This window comes from Hyperolius riggenbachi, chromosome 2 (genome assembly GCF_040937935.1).
Source record: "Hyperolius riggenbachi isolate aHypRig1 chromosome 2, aHypRig1.pri, whole genome shotgun sequence".
Lineage (NCBI taxonomy): Eukaryota > Metazoa > Chordata > Amphibia > Anura > Hyperoliidae > Hyperolius > Hyperolius riggenbachi.
In genome coordinates this window covers 316,009,418-316,025,995 of record NC_090647.1, presented here as the reverse complement: position 1 = coordinate 316,025,995, position 16,578 = coordinate 316,009,418, and the positions used below count along the sequence as shown (strand labels likewise).

The following is a 16,578-nucleotide window of genomic DNA, read 5'->3' as shown; positions in this document are numbered from 1 at the left end:
AAGCCCCCTTTAAATGCAGGTATAGAGTTTGTCATAACGACTTCCTGTGACAATGCATTCCACATCTTAATCACTCTTACTGTAAAGAACCCTTTCCTAAATAAATGGCTAAACCGTTTTTCCTCCATGTGCAGATCATGTCCTCTAGTCCTTTGAGAAGGCCTAGGGACAAAAAGCTCATCCGCCAAGCTATTATATTCCCCTCTGATGTATTTATACATGTTAATTAGATCCCCTCTAAGGCGTCTTTTCTCTAGACTAAATAAACCCAGTTTATCTAACCTTTCTTGGTAAGTGAGACCCTCTATCCCACGTATCAATTTTGTTGCTTGTCTCTGCACCTGCTCTAAAACTGCAATATCTTTTTTGTAATGTGGTGCCCAGAACTGAATTCCATATTCCAGATGTGGCCTTACTAGAGAGTTAAACAGGGGCAATATTATGCTAGCATCGCGAGTTTTTATTTCCCTTTTAATGCATCCCACAATTTTGTTAGCTTTAGCTGCAGTGGCTTGGCATTGAGTACAATTATTTAACATGTTGTAGATTAGTACTCCTAAGTCCTTCTCCAAGTTTGATGTCCCCAACTGTATCCCGTTTATTTTGTATGGTGCTAGACCATTGGTACGACCAAAATGCCTGAGTTTACATTTTTCAACATTGGATTTCATCTGCCATGTATGTGCCCATATAGCCATCCTATCCAGATCCTGTTGCAATATTTAATAATTTTGCCTGCCTCTTCCTTCCACACTACACTGCTCCCACCAGCCAACATTCACTGTGCTAGCCATATGATTTTGGTGACAGGATCAGTGGGCGACAGGTGGCCCAGGGGAGCAGCTTAGTGTGGGAGGACGAAGTGTGCACAAATTGCAACTGAATTCTGAGTCTCACTCCATAAATATTTGGACACATGTTCACTTTAAGTTTTCCAAGACAAAAATATTGCCCAATATGAGTTGTCCAGTGAAATTCAAAGGTCCAATCAAAAAATAAATTTAAAGGACATCCACGGTGAAAATTAACTAATGAGATAAACAATTGTATCTATCCTGCTTCTTCTAAAAATGACTTTTTAAGGTATCCCACAGTGTTATTTTATATTTCAATCTGCTTTTTACGTTTTTACTGCTTCATGGCCTCTTCTCAATGACACATTCATTGAAGTATGCCAGAGCTAAAATCTGTGAACTATTGACCTTTTATTATCTCTTTCCTACTCTCAGAAGCCCTTTACTGCCAGGAAAATGCTATTTGGCTGCAATTCCTTATCATTGAGGGTTATGTTATAGTCCAAGCTGGTCCTGACCCTGACTGAAATTGTCACTTGCATACCTGATTTTTAACTCTTTCAGGCAGAGAAAGAAAAAAGTTACACAGCTTAGTTATTTGTGTGCTTGGCACTGTACATACACATGTCTATCTCATTATGCCACATGCCAACTTGGATGTCCTTTAAGGAAAATATCTTCAGGAATATTTACCATAAATTAAAGGACTTACGAGCCGAGGCAAAAAAAAAAAAAGTTAATTACCTTAGCTGAATGTCAGACCTCAGGGCAGACGATCCGTGCCTCCCTTGCTATTTATAGACCCTCTGTCATGTTAATCCAGCTATGATTAGTGGCCCCGACCCGGGCCAAGGTCGCCTTAGCTCATGAAGATTAGAATCGCCGCTTTAAAACTCCTCTGCCTGCGCAGTACTGAGGCTGCGCAGGATTACAGCCCTGGGAGCGCACATCGTCGCTCGGTATACTGATATACGTCATGTGGGCTTCACCACATGACAGCCCACATGACTGACTGCACTTCGAGCCGGCCGCACCCCCCCAGCACAGAATACCAGCGCTGAGCGAGGGAGGACGTTACCTAGCTGCAGGATTTGTTTACTGCAGATTTGCAGAGTACGTTATTTTATTCAAATCTGCAGTAAACAAGTCCTGTAGCTAGGTAACGTCCTCCCTTGCACAGCGCTGGTATTCTGTGCTGAGGGGGCGCGGCCGGCTCGAAGTGCAGTTAGTCATGTGGGCTGTCATGTGGTGAAGCCCACATGACGTATATCAGTATACCGAGCGATGATGTGCGCTCCCAGGGCTGTAATCCTGCGCAGCCTCAGTATTGCGCAGGCAGAGGAGTTTTAAAGCGGCGATTCTAATCGTCATGAGCCAAGGCGACCCTGGCCCGGGTCGGGGCCGCTAATGATAGCTGGATTAAAAATAGCAGGGGAGGCACTGATCGTCTGCCCTGAGGTCTGACATTCAGCTAAGGTAATTAACTTTTTTTTTTTGCTTCAGCTCATAAGTCCTTTAAACAAACCTATATGGGTTATTGTTTTATTGGCAGGAAGTGATGGGGAAGATAGAAGCAGGGCTTTCAGTTTCTGTTAAAAGCTGTGAAAAATCTATTTTTAGACACTTTGTTTGATTAGCTGTAAGCAAATAAAATAAGCGTATAAATCAGCGTATTTCAGTATTTTATTACTGATGTCATTTATACAGTAAGGGTTTCCACAGTGTATTTCTGCAGTCAAGTAAAGACTTATGTAAATGTTATGAGTCATATAGGAAAAGTATGTACCACCTTCAAGGAATCATACAAGTTGTTTCTCCTGCTTTGTACTGAACTATTATTTAATCTTGTAGGCATTTGTATTATCAAGTGGCAGCTACCATAGATACAAGAGCTTCCAGGTTGTAGAGTTTAGCCACAGCCCCTGCTGCACTCATGCCACACAGCAATGCAACTAACTGAAAAATCTGGGCATGAACATGTTAGTGCCTGGAGGCTATGCAAATCACGATCAGCAAAGGGGTCATGATTTGCATATTATCTTTGCGGGGCTGCATGGGTGCAGAGCATGACTTTTTTTTTAATAATACGCAATGATAAATATGATTACTAATAGATCAGTTTTCACCAGTTTTACTCTGCTTGTCCTTCCTAATTGTAATCTGCTATGTTGTATGGTGATGACTGGTGCCTTTAACTTCTTATACTGCCCCTTTCTTTTATTTCTGCTAATACATCTTTATCCTTTCTTTTCTCTGCTGCCCTTCTGTCTGTTATCTACATTCTGTATCCTTACCCTGGCCACCGTCTCACATTTTCTTTACATCGATAAATTCACATGATATGGACTGGTCCTTCATATTCTTCTTTTCTTTCCTCCATTTTACTCCTATTTCTTGGTTCCCATTTCAATGTTGTTTATCTCTGTCCTCGTTTTATCTTCCTACATCTGTCTCTCCATCTTTATTTTTGCCCTTTTCCTGCTCTACTTGACATCTCTGGCCCTGTCCTTCTATTATTCTGTCTGTGGGATCACCGGTAGATCCGGATTAACAGAGAAGTGAGTATCAAGCTTGTGATCCTATATCCCCCCAATGCCTGTAACCAGGAGCCTTTAGTGCCCTGGAGCAAGTGCTGGAGTATAAACACTCTGGTATAAGAGTAGCTGTACTTTCTGCTTAAAAGAACATATTTTCTAATATACAGCAATTACTCCCATCTCCCCCCCCCCCTCCCCCAATCCGTGACACTTCTGTCCTTACATTTCTCTATGATCTCTCTGTTGTTTTTTTATTGTCTCTTCTTCCTTTCCTAAGCCCCTCTCTACATTATCTATTTCTTGTTTTCAATATTTCTCAGTGATTTATTTTCCATCACTTCCTTTGTCTGATATGGCTCTATTTTTCATACATCATCATTTCCATGCAAATACATCTTCCAGTCAAAGGTTAGTAATCTGGTCCAGATTACAAATTCATGATCATGAATAATTGAATCCTAACATTTCATTTCCCCTTATGGTTTACTTTTGATTTCAGCTTAGATGTTCAGTTTATCGCCCAACTTTCCTTCAAACAAGATAATTTATTAGGGTGTCTCTCAAGAATGGCTTCCTTGCCACTATTCACCTCCTGAACCATTAATCACTTCTTCACTTTTTAATTCTCTTTTGTCTATATCTTATGAGTAGACTCACATGGCGCTATGTAGTCTCCCAAAGTAATTTTATTCTCCAAAAGCCTGGCATTTTCAGAGTGTTAAGGTAAAAACCTAGAGCAACGTGTCTAGACTGCCCTAACAAACAACCAGGTGCAATATTTTCTATCTACACTCTAGAAAAATATATATATATATAAATATAAAAGGACTAGCTTCCTTAATTAACAGACACTTCTTTGCCCAGGTGTACATAAAATAGCCATTTAATTTTTTTGGGGGGTAAACAGATCCATTTTTAATCTCTTTGGACAGCATCTGCATTTAGCAGGTATAAAGAGACCATAAGCACTGGTTGCAGAATACATGAAGCACCTATGTGATACTACCCTGAATATTGTTTTGTTTTTCTTTGGAACTTGTTTTGGTCCTTTAAAGGTTGTTGCGTTTGTGTTATTTGAAGAGCACACCCCATTTGTCTGTCTTCCCTGAGCCTTTTCCTCAACCTGTTTCCTGTTTGTTGTATCACAGTGCTTGCTAAAATGCATGATGGGACATCTAGGCACATTATGAATTAGCACTTTAATGTATGTTTTTTTTTCTGTTCATCTGTAGGGTTATCACAGATCAAATCATTTCATTGCTACTCAAGGTGAGTGCAGTTTAGTAAATTGTTTTTTGATATCGCCAATCCTCATGTCCATGTTCTTGTAGTTGAGCAATAATTTATACAGGCAGAGCTATAATGCAGTTCTGATATTGGTGTACTAAAGGAAAGGTACAGTACCTTTTAATAAATTTGCATTATTCAATTGTCGTGTTTAGCTGTAACACAGAAATATGTTTTTGAATCAGGAACTTACAATATTGCAAAAAATGTCATCACCTGGCAAACTGAGTAAGAGTGGGTCCACACTAGACCCGGTTGCAGGACGGACACTGCAGTCCGGATCAGGGGAAGTACCCACCGTACTGCAAACTGATGAAAGTGCATCAGTTTTGCATCAGTTTCCGTTCAGGTTTTTCCCTGACAGAAAACGTCTCCATCATTAGGAAGGAGTGGGAGGATTTTTTTGGGCCAATCATAAATCTCAGGCTATCCGTTTTAACATCCGTTTTTTGCCTGTGGAGCTGGAGATGCGTTTTCTCATTGCTTTTCACTACCCCTGCGTGTATCCGTGGTCCTGATCCGTTGCGTGAAAATGCAGCAGACCCGGACCTTCCGTTCAGGTTTTGAAAACGGATCCCCGCAAACGCAGACGGATCCGTTTTTTACTTGGGTGAGGCTGGCTGCTATTTTCAACATTAGTATCCGGGACTCCGTTTTTCATCAGGTTTGAAAAACGCAGCCACGGATACGTTTCCGGACCTAGTGTGGACTGGCTCTTAAAGAATGTCTTGTTATTGTTGCAGTATAGGAGTTGTTTTCAAAACCATATCCTGAACGGTAGATGCTAAGTCTAACTAGCAAAATATTATGCTCTCAGCCAGCCTCCCTACTTGCTTGCACACTATTTTGGCAGTTAGACTTAGCAACTGCCATTCACGAAATGCTTTTGAAAACAAACAAAACTCTGAGAATCCCCAGGAGGTGGACTAGGCAAAAGCCTGCTACTTCTGCCAGATTTTAACTGGTCACTTTTTCCACTGTAGTGGACCTTTAAAGAGGAACTGTAAGGGGAGGACATTTTATTACAAAACAAAGGAAAAGAGAGCGTTTTATCAGGAGAAGACGAGATAAGCAAAAAAGAGAAAATAATCATCTTACCCTGTTGGTGTGGTGTAAATAAATGCCTCATGCACCATGGGAGGAATCATGTTTACTACTGGCACACAGATTTTTTTTTTATTATTCCCATAGTTGAAGACACGCCCTTTTTCTTCTTATATAGATACTCAAGTTTATTCAGATCACTTGTTTCACTCTGTAAATAATTGCAAAATCCCCACTATTTTTTGCCACATTTTCATTTCCGATTCTCATTCCCTAAATGAGAATTGCAAATACATTTTCCGCAATTTTCAGTGTGAAAAAGACTTGTTTTAACACTGTATTCTGCAATTTCTCTGCTCTCCAGTAGGCTGCTATGCTGGAGCTGTGTCTGATCATTTTCTGCTGCTACTATTTCTCTGCTCTCCACTAAGCTGCTATGCTGGAGCTATGTCTGATCACATTTTTTACAGTATTAAAGTATGTTGCAAATATTAAAGGCTGGCTATCTCAGCACTCATAGCTCCTACACAATCCAAATTTTGAGGAGACCAAACTACCCGCCCACCCCAATCTACCCCTGTGCTGCATTGCAGCCCCTCAATCCCGCTGGTACCTGAGATAGGGTATATCAAAGCTTTCTTGTGAACCAGTGGGGCTGGGGGACTGCAGTTTGGCACAAAGGTAGGTTGGGGTGTCTCCTCCCTACCATCACAATGGAGTGTGTGGGAGGTATGAGTGCTGAGATATATCAGGCTCTAAATAGCAGCAGCAGCATCTATTATACAAATCAGAAACAAGCTGCATGTGATCTCATTACCCACAAGGCTGTGCATCCAAGACTGAATTTTAATTAGGCCTAGGACTAACGTCACCAAGTGAAAGGGATTTTACCTTTTTTTCAGCTGGATTTCCATTGGCTGCAGGACTTGATGAGTAAAACAATCCCTGCCATCAGCTTCACACTGGTGATGAGTTAATTTTCACTTGACAGTTCTTCTTAAAGTGTTAATAAATGCATAGATTCATTTTGTAACAGTTATATACATGCTAAATGTGCATGTGATTTACTAACAGAAGCAATTTTCATGCTATTGATTCTGTGAAAAATCACATAAACATGGACCTATGCTATACTGGTCTCATTTAAAAAAAGCATACCCATCTAAAGGAAGCTTAAATATCCATAACCTAATTCAAGTTGAGGTCTGTAAATGCTAAAATAATTTTCAAAAATGCTAACATTTGTATAATGCGTTTCTCTTGTTGGATTTAAAACCTTTGAAACCTGCAGCTACTTAGGGTGTGTTCAGTAGGCCAACCTGGGCATGCTAGGGAGTGTAGTGGTGCATTCACACATCCAATTTTGATTGGCCAGTGACTGACCAACTTTATCACCTCTGTCTAGGATAAGAGCTCTGTTGGGTCTCATACTACATGGAGGTGGTAAAAATGGTCAAAATTTAAATTGTGTGTACCATGCTCAACCCAAAGCTCTAGGGCTACATTGTGCTAATAGTATGTGGTTTAGTGGCAAGAGGATATGATTAGTAAACAGTGTACTAGTGTAATGGTCTCTGGAGATGCAGCTGCGGGCAGTCAGAGTGCCTCCGCAGCTGCTTCGCTTGCCTTGTCGGGCAGTTCGCCCATTCCTCCGGCGTCTAGCACGCCGAGAATGGGCTTGTCAGTGGCTCATAGGGTTGCTGTATCACGCACGCGCGCGCATAGACAGGACCTTTATGCTGGGAGGAGGCGTGTCAGCTGACCTGCCGGTCGACTGACGTCAGGGGAGACTCGCGGCGCTTCTGATTGGTTGATGGGAGTGGGCGCGGCTGTAGGGTCTCCTATGCTTCTTAAGCCCTCGGTGTTCACTTGCAAACTGTCTGCTGTCGTGAATACTTAGTGTTAGCGCTCAGACCTTAGTCAGTATCCGGTGTGCTTTGATCCGGGAGGAAAACGGGGATTTCACACAAGACTAGGCTTGTTATATATTGTTATTACTTGATATTCTGTGTACGACTCTGGTTCACTTCTGACTTTGCTTTTGCTTATCGATTCTGTACTTCTGCCCATCTGATTCTGTTGCTGACTCTGCCTGAATTTCCTCTTCCCTCTTGCCTGCCGAATTTGTACTGTACCTGCCTGTCTGTTGCCGAACCTAGCCTGTCTGACCACTCCACTCACCAGTGAGCCCTTGTCACTGGTGAGGTTCTACTGATAGTACCCACCAGCTCCTCTGGTGAGGTCTAGTTAAACTATCAGTTTTTCAGTTGCACCAAGCACTATACACTCCTGTTATCTGTTAGCTATACTTGTATTATTTGTAATTCTGCAGATCACCACATAATCAGGTATAGTGTCTGGATTATTGGTGATACTGCAGATCACACAATAACCAGACGTCTGTGTTGCTACACCAATCAATACAACTAGAATCCAAATGTAGTCTGTACATGTCCACTATTAACTGGTTGGTCTTTCTTAATATAACAGCTTTTTCATAGGCTGTATAATTAATAGGATTTATTTAATGGCTTTAGTATAGCAAAACAGCATGAGATTTTATAAAGAGATCTAGAAATACATCATTTTTGTTTGCATTACTGATTACAGGTCCAAAGCAAGACATGATCTATGACTTCTGGAGGATGGTTTGGCAGGAGCACTGTTCAAGTATAGTTATGATCACCAAGCTGGTGGAAGTTGGAAGGGTAAGTACGACTCTCAATAATAGGATTTTTGAAGAAACAGTATAAATAACCCTAAAAATTACACTTAAATGTGCTATTAAACTGTCATATTACAGCAAGTCTAGCTGACAAAATTGAGCAGAACACAAGATCCTGCTCTGTAGGTTTCCTCCACTTTATTTCTCTCTTTTTGATTTCTCTTATATACACTATAGCTTCATACAAAATACAAAAAATAGAAGAGTGTGACCTCATTTCCATAGTTTATAGGTGTATCAGGTGTCTGTCTCATTTCTGTAGTGCCATTTACATCTGTTACTTTACTGCATAGTTTACAATATACAATCCTTGGCGCTGTAATTTTAAGAGCTAACTAGCCTCTGTGTTGCTTGCAACCACCCAGTGCTCGACAATGGGAGTGTGTGGCCATCATCCAAGTATATAAAACCATCAGCCCCGGTAACTGGCTAAGTTGCCTCAGTCCGGGTCTACTGCACATGAGTGGGAGGAGAAGACCCAGACTGAGCCAGTTACCAGGGCTGATCACGGCGGACCGCGGGAGGACGGCGAGGGACTCACACGTGTTTATGGGGCTGGAGGAAGCCCTGGGTAAATATCGATTTTTGCTATTTTTAGATCTCTAGTACACTTTAAAGGGAACCTTAACTGAGAGGGATATGGATGTTTCCTTTTAAACAATACCCGTTGCTTGGCAGTCTGATGATCTCTTTAGCTACATTAGTGGCTGAATCCCACACCTGAAACAAGCACGCAGCTAATCCAGTTTGAGTTCAGTCAGAGCACCTGATCTGCATGCTTGAGGGACTGTGGCTAAATGTATTAGTGACACAGGATCAGCAGGAGAGTCAAGCAACTGGTATTATTTGAAAAGGAAAAATCCACATCCCTTTCAGTTTAGGTTCCCTTTAAAATGTAGTTACCTTTACTTTGGTCTTTACTTGTTAGTGTTGCAAACTATAACATTTAAAAGGAGGAATCCTAGTTTGTGTGGGTTTTTTTGAAGCCCGGTGCATTCAAATGGTTTAGAGGCTTTAAAGGGACTCCGAGCAGTGCAGAAACTATGGAAAGATGCATATCATTTTAAAGCTCTCTTTCTCCTCTTTCCAATTATATATAAACGAAAATAGAGAAAACTAAAAGGCGTAGGGCGACGATTTAGGTGTCGCCAGAAAGAGGAGAAAGAGAGCTTTAAAATGATATCCATCTTTCCATAGTTACATTATATTACACAGGACGACTTTTTCCTAAAGTCAGCAGCTCCATTCTGCTGAATGGAGCTGCTGACACTGGGCAAAAGAAGAGACAGAGAGCTTTAAAATGATATGCATCTTTCCATAGTTTCTGCACTGCTCGGAGTCCCTTTAATGACCATTTCAACTGTTATTTTTAGGTTTTCGCTGACTTCCACATGATCTCATGATTCAGTAACATTAAGCATTCAAGAGTAAAGTTTTGTGGTAATCATATGCCTAAATGTATGCACAAATTATTGAATTCCAATCAAAAAGAGAAAAACAGGCCGGCACATAGGGCTGAACGATTTTCGGTTTTAAACTGAAAATCGTGATCAGTGGCTTGACGATCTACAGATCGTCAAAGTGCTGGTCTTTTTGCGGCCTCCGCCGCTGTTACTGCTCCTCTCCCGGCCCCCTCCACCAGCAAGTTCTAATCTCATACGTCTTCACCGCATTAGATTGCCGTGCGGTGAGCTGCGGTGAACAGGCTGCGGGTGCCTAGTAATACAGGGCCTGTACCAGGAAGTGAGACATCACTTCCTGGCGGCCACCGTTACCAGGCGACACTCGCTGCCTGTTCACTACGGCTCACCGCGTGGCAATCTAATGCGGTGAAGATGAATGAGATCAGAACTTGCTGGAAGAGGGGCCGGAAGGAGGAGGAGGAGGGACCAGGGAGAGGAGCAGGTATAAGGGAAATTTGCTGCCTATATGCGCTACGGGGAAGGGGGGTGTACCTGCCTACACTAAAGGGGGATCTGGCTATATACACTAAAGGGGGGGGGGGGCGGCTTATATCCACTAAAGGAGGGGATTTGGCTATATACATTAAAGGGAGGGGGAGTCTGCCTATATACACGGGGGGGGGGGGGCGATCTGGCTGTATTCACTAAATGGGGGATCTGGCAATATGCATTAAAGGGGGATCTGGCAATATACACTAAAGGGGGATCTGCCTATATATACTAAGGGGGGGGGGATCTAGTTATATATACTAAAGGGGATCTGGATGACTAACCTGTACTGCGGCACCTATACACTGGCTAACCTTTACCACAGCACTTATACTGGCTAACCTGTACTGCAACACCTATAGCTGGCTTATCTATACTGGAGCACCGAGTTAGCTAACCTTTACTAGGGCACCTATAGCTGGCTAAACTATACTGGGGGAACTCATACTCACCATCGGTGTGCTGATCCATCCTTCGATATCTGACAGAAATCGTGCAATTCAATATTTTCCTAAAATCGTTCAGGCCTACCAGCACAGGACAGGTCAAATGATCCCACTTTAGCATTTATGTACCTTCATATTTGACACTATTCAACAAATTGCACATCAGTATCCTGGAATCTGATGTCAGAAGGCTACAATTGTATATGATCTGGTATGCAAAACTGCACAGCAACACAGCAGTGTAACAGCAGTAGCACATGAATAAGCACAGCAGACTTGTCATCCAACAACTGACAGGGATTAAGCATTTGGCTGAGCATAGCAGTACAGGCATATGTGTACTTGCTTTTCCTTAGCAGTGGTTTGAGGCTGGTGACTGGACTTGGCTTGGATGGCGTCCTGCGTACAAGGCCCACTGTGTCCTTACAGCTGTTTCGGTTAGCTCAGTTAGTGGGACTCCTCAGAGGACTGGCAGTGTCCACTCCCGGCGCATCATTCAATTATTGATTATATGTGAAATTGGGCCTACAATTTCCCAGTGGACTACAATGCATGTTCAATGACTTTTTATCAGCTTTCTTTCCAACTTTAAACCTGCTTGAAGCAGAATTTGCCTGATAATGTCCAAGTTTGCTGTGTTTTCTTTATGTAAACATTGTTAACCACTTCAGCCTTAGGCTTTCTTTGGGTGGTTCATGTGCTAAGATTTGTTTTTTCTAAATGTATTTTAACAGGAATATTAAGAAAAAAAATCATTATTTTTCAGTTTTCCACCATTATAGTTTAAAAAAATACATGCTATCATAATTAAAACCCATGTATTTTATTTGCCCATTTGTCCCGGTTTTTATACCCGTTAAATTATGTCCCTATCAAAATGTATGGCACCAAATTTTTGGGGGGAAATAAAGGTGCATTTTTTCAGTTTTGCGTCCATCACTTTTTTTACAAGCACATAATTTTAGAAAATATTAGAAATATACCCTCTTGACATGCATATTAAAAAAAAGTTTAGACCCTAAGGTAACTACTTATGTTTTTTTTTATTGTCATTTTTTTTTAATTTAAAGTTTTATTTGGGTATTTTTGGGAGTGTGGGAGGTAAGGAGTTAATTTTAAAATATGTGTAGGTCTGTTATGTGAAATAATTGTATGTAAGAGTAATTTTACTATTTGATGTCCAAGATATCCTTGCGCATTACTTTCTGTTGCATACAATTAGTACTCTAAACAGGAAGACGTGTGTGGATGTGTTACTTTCAACATCGCAATGATGCATGCATCTCATTGACACAGCGACTTAGATCAATTGCATTCATTGATCTCCGGGCTAACAGGTGGCTACGAGTAATCCAAACACGCGTTCGGCCGCAGCGACAGGTTTTTTCATGGACGTAGCTCCTACGTCCAGCATGCGTTTTTAGACGTAGGAACTACGTCCAAAAAGCTTGACTAGTTTAGCACCAAGCATTGTGTTCTTTGCTGAGAACTCAAGTTATAGCACATTCCTTACCCATTTGCTATTAATGTGAATAGCAATCAATAAGCCCAAGCAGGGTGTCTAATATTTTATTTTTTTCTTAATGTGCATTGAAGCCTTCATGGTTTTTCCTCTGGCACCTTCTTGATCCACAGCCCATTGCCATGATGCCAAAAGTCTGCTATAAGTCTTCTATGCTTCTTGCATTCTTCCATCTTGCTTGAAGAATTATGTCAAATAAAAAAAAGGACCTCAACTGCTATGTTGGGAACATTCCATTTATTCCATGATGGAGAACAATCAAAGCCAGTGGAACAGGCAAATGTGAAACAGTCATCTGCTAGAAGACCCCTGTACTTATTACCAGTGGGAGAAAGGGTTGTAGTGGTGGTGGGGTAATGTTCATCAGTGCTTTTCAGATTAACCAAAGGGTCTGTACAAGAACAAATGAATAGTACCATAAATCTCTTGTTTGTCATTAGCAGACTATAGAGTGCTTATACAGTTCCAGCATCTACAAGCAGCAAGTATAGTAATTTGTGCCACCCCCACACTGCTGAAAAGCATTACATACTGGTAAATAGAGCTAAAAGCATTACCAACCTCTATGCCTGGGAGATGGGGCTAGTATTTCTCTGGTGGGGAACCTCCATGCAGCTTTTTCCCTTCCTTAAGGTGGCCACACACGATACAATAAAATGATCCGATTTTACAATAATTTGATAAAAACGATCGGATCTTCCAAAAAAATCAAAAGCTTTTTTTTCATTCGACTGAAAAATCCGATCGGATTTCCGGTTTTCTTCTATTTTTATCGATCCGGAATGCCAGATATTTTTCTTCAATCCTTCTAAAGATTGTATGGTGTGTTTTAGATTGTCAATTTATTAATATACACACCCTAGCAATTTTGTCAGAGTTTCCAATCATTTTTATCACAATTGAGGAAAAATTGAACATATGTGTGAAGTACATTGGTCATATTTTTGAAATGTTACAATCAGTCAGAAAAATGTATTGCAATTCTTAAATTGAACAGATATTTAAAAAATTGTATGGTGTGTGGCTACCTTTAGAGCTGAAGGGATGTATCTGCCCTGCCAATAGGACAATGAATCCACATCAGACAATGTGTAAATCTAAAGCTCTACACACACCATACAATCTTGGTTGTACAAATTTAGCAAATCTATGTAGTATAAGGGCCAACAGATTGAAAATACCTTGAATGATTAATTGGATAAGCTCTTATACTACATGAAAGTAGTAAGATTGAACAACCTAGATTGTATGGTGTGTGTTGAGCCCACGTGTTATCACACCCTCTCACATGTGAGATAAATCTTTGTTGTGGTAGTAAATAAAGTGTCTAGCAATGTGCTTTAATCAGTGACAATTTTTTTGACAGTTAAAGAAGCCTTACTCAACTTTAGCGCATTCAGTGCTGTACTTAACTGAACCTAGTGCTACCAATATTTTGCCTCTTATTTCTAATATGCTTCTACATCAGCTTTTGGATTCTTTACCCAGACCATTTTGTCGTAAAAAAATGGGGAAGAAAAAACTGTGATGTGAAGCTGTGATGTACAATACAGTGATGGCAGCTACTGGCCCCTGGTGAGGTATAGCTTGTTGGAAAGATCTTTTGACCCTTTTGACCAATGAGAGAGTAAGGACAACGAGATAGTAAGAGAATATCCCACCCACTGAATGAGAAAATTACTTTGATTGGTGGCTGAGAGTTGAGTGATGGTCAGCTCACAACACAACCCCATGATCTTTATTTAAATAGTTTGCACCCTATAAAATCGTGAAGCTTTTGTGCCGAAAAAAATTTGTAATGTTATGCTGGCAAAATGCCCATCACATCTTTACAAACGGAGAGCAGTGGAAAATTAGACTTTAAAATTGCACACATTTTTGGCATCTTTAATGGTCATTTATAGAAAAAAAAGACTCCTTTAGCTTCTGCTGTCTTTACAGATATTAAAATTTCCCCTGCAGATAGACGGTTAACTCCTTTGATAGAGAAATCCAAAGATCCATGTTTAATCTTTCCCAGCTGAGGGAGACTAGAAGTACATTGATTAAGCCCATTTCTTGAATGCATAATGTGTTGGCTCTGCTGCTGTGGGTAGAAATGACATAAAGGTACATCAAGAATGGGATGATCATATATTGACAACAACAACAAAAAAAAGAAAGAAAGGAAGAGGAAATACAGAACCCAGCAGATGTTAGATATCTCTAATGTATTTATATTCATAAGAACATGGCTTTTGTCACGGAAACCTGTGAAGTTGCCGGGAGAATTATCAGTTGTTGCTGTGAACTGGATGCTTCTCTGCGCGGCTAATATGATTAGTATTGTCGCTGTGTTGCTCTGATGGGTAATTAAGAACAATGTTCCTTACATCAGATCATTTTTTAAATTGTGTTTTCTCGTAAATCTCCATTAACTGTAATGATTTTGTTTGGTCTCTGCTGGTCTAATTTTCCCTTCTCATTAGCAGTCTTCCTTCACCACCCTCCCAAACATTGCTGACGTGAGAGCTGTGTAATTAGTTTACTCTCTTTATCACCGCGCTTCTTCTATTGCATCCATCACGCAGTCGTAAGCTTAACACACTTCACGAACCATACTTCCCCTTCTGTTCGCCTGGATGGACTCCATGTGCCATCTAAGCATTTTTTCTTACGCCTTTTATCATTTTTCTGGAGAAAAATATACCCCATTCAAAGTACATTATTTTTGTTGTTAGCGCTCCGAGAAGAGGCAATAAATTCATGTTAGCCTGCAGGGGGGGACAGACATAGTATTTGTCATAGACATTAGACATAGTCCCATCTTCCTATCTGTCTTTGTCATTGGTTCATGCTTATCTCCTCAGTTCCTCAGGCTGTTAGTGTATAAATGGTATACCATGCGGAGAGCCTTTTCTCTTTTAGTAAATTAAGCACTTGCTTCTTTCTCCCATTCCTCAGAATTACTAAGCTACAGAATGTGATTACTGAATCACTGAATGCATCGCTAGGAAGGTCCTTTAAAGCAGACAGACACCTAAAAAAGATCTTCTTATACATCAGTAAGACACAGTATATCACGATTAGCACATTAATACTTTCAGGAAAAGTTAAACGGTTTCACTGCTTGTCTCCTGATGCGTTATCTAGAAACTACACAGAGATAGTCACTAAGCCCCTGATGCCAAGTAGGGCTTTTTATCCAGTCAGTAAACACGCTACATACAAAACATGACTTAAAGTGAGTCTGAAGCGAACCTAAAAAAAAAAAATCATATACTCACCTAAGGAGAAGGAAGGCTCTGGGTACTATAAAGCCTTCCCGTTCCTCTCCTGGTCCCCTCGTTCGACTGCAGGCTCCTCCGTTTAAATCTCCCGCTTCGGAAATCTTCGGGTACCCGAATCACTGATGTCAAGCAGGGCTTTTTAACCAGTCAGTAAACACGCTAAATACAAAACATGGCTTAAGAGGAATGTTTAGCAATTTTATTTTTGCTTATGTGTGATTTTTTTTTTTTGTTAGAAGGCTTCGTCTTAAAGCGTACCTGAAGTGACATGTGGCATGATGAAATAAATCTATAGCACCAGCCTTACTAATAAGTTATCTGAAGTTCCTTTCTGTTTTCCAGCACAACAAATGAGTTATCTATGTAAATGAGCTTGTGGAACAGCTTGTCAAATTCAGTCCAGTTTTCTGAAAAGTAAATAGAAGCTAAAAGCCTGTTATTTGTCAGGAAGAAGAGAGATTAGGTTTTCATGCAGGAAAGTTCAAAGAGTCATTACTTGTGCTCTTTTTCAGCTAAAAAGGGAGAGTGTGGAATCTGAACTGCAACTGTGACAGCCTGATGCAATGTTAAAAATAAAGCTAAAAAATTAGACTTTTTCCTATACTTCTAATGTTCTATTTATCATCCATAAAACAGTTATCCTTATTTTCACTTATTTTTGCAAGTGTTTTGTTTTTAAACTGGAAAATAGAATAATATGAAAATTATTATTATTATTATTATTATTATTTTTTATTTATATAGCGCCAACATATTCCGCAGCGCTTTACAAAGCACAATAAGACGACAAGGGGAACATAGATACAACTAACAAATATACAGCAGAGTTCCAAGCAGCACAAATATTGTTACAAAAACAGTAAACATTAGGAGGATGACCCTGCCCTTGCGAGCTTACAATCTAATGGGTAGTGGGGGACACACTAGGTAAGGGGGTGGAGGATGGATGAGGCAGTGATTCTTTGCCTCTGATTACATTGTGACAAATAAGTAAATAAAGGG

The 16,578-nt window shown here is 40.5% G+C and overlaps 1 protein-coding gene across 12 annotated transcripts in view; it reads left to right on the top strand.

Moving 5' to 3' along the window:
• The window catches only part of PTPRU (protein tyrosine phosphatase receptor type U), a 253,718-nt gene that overhangs the window by 182,990 nt on the left and 54,150 nt on the right, over positions 1-16,578 (top strand). For 8 of the 12 annotated variants that reach the window (XM_068269156.1, XM_068269155.1, XM_068269154.1 and 5 more), the window contains 3 exons: positions 3,335-3,352; positions 4,564-4,600; positions 8,273-8,370. In XM_068269156.1, the coding sequence (XP_068125257.1) occupies positions 3,335-3,352; positions 4,564-4,600; positions 8,273-8,370 (153 nt within the window). The remainder of the gene's footprint in view (positions 1-3,334; positions 3,353-4,563; positions 4,601-8,272; positions 8,371-16,578) is intronic. The other 4 variants (XM_068269157.1, XM_068269153.1, XM_068269151.1 and 1 more) reach the window with 1 other exon arrangement.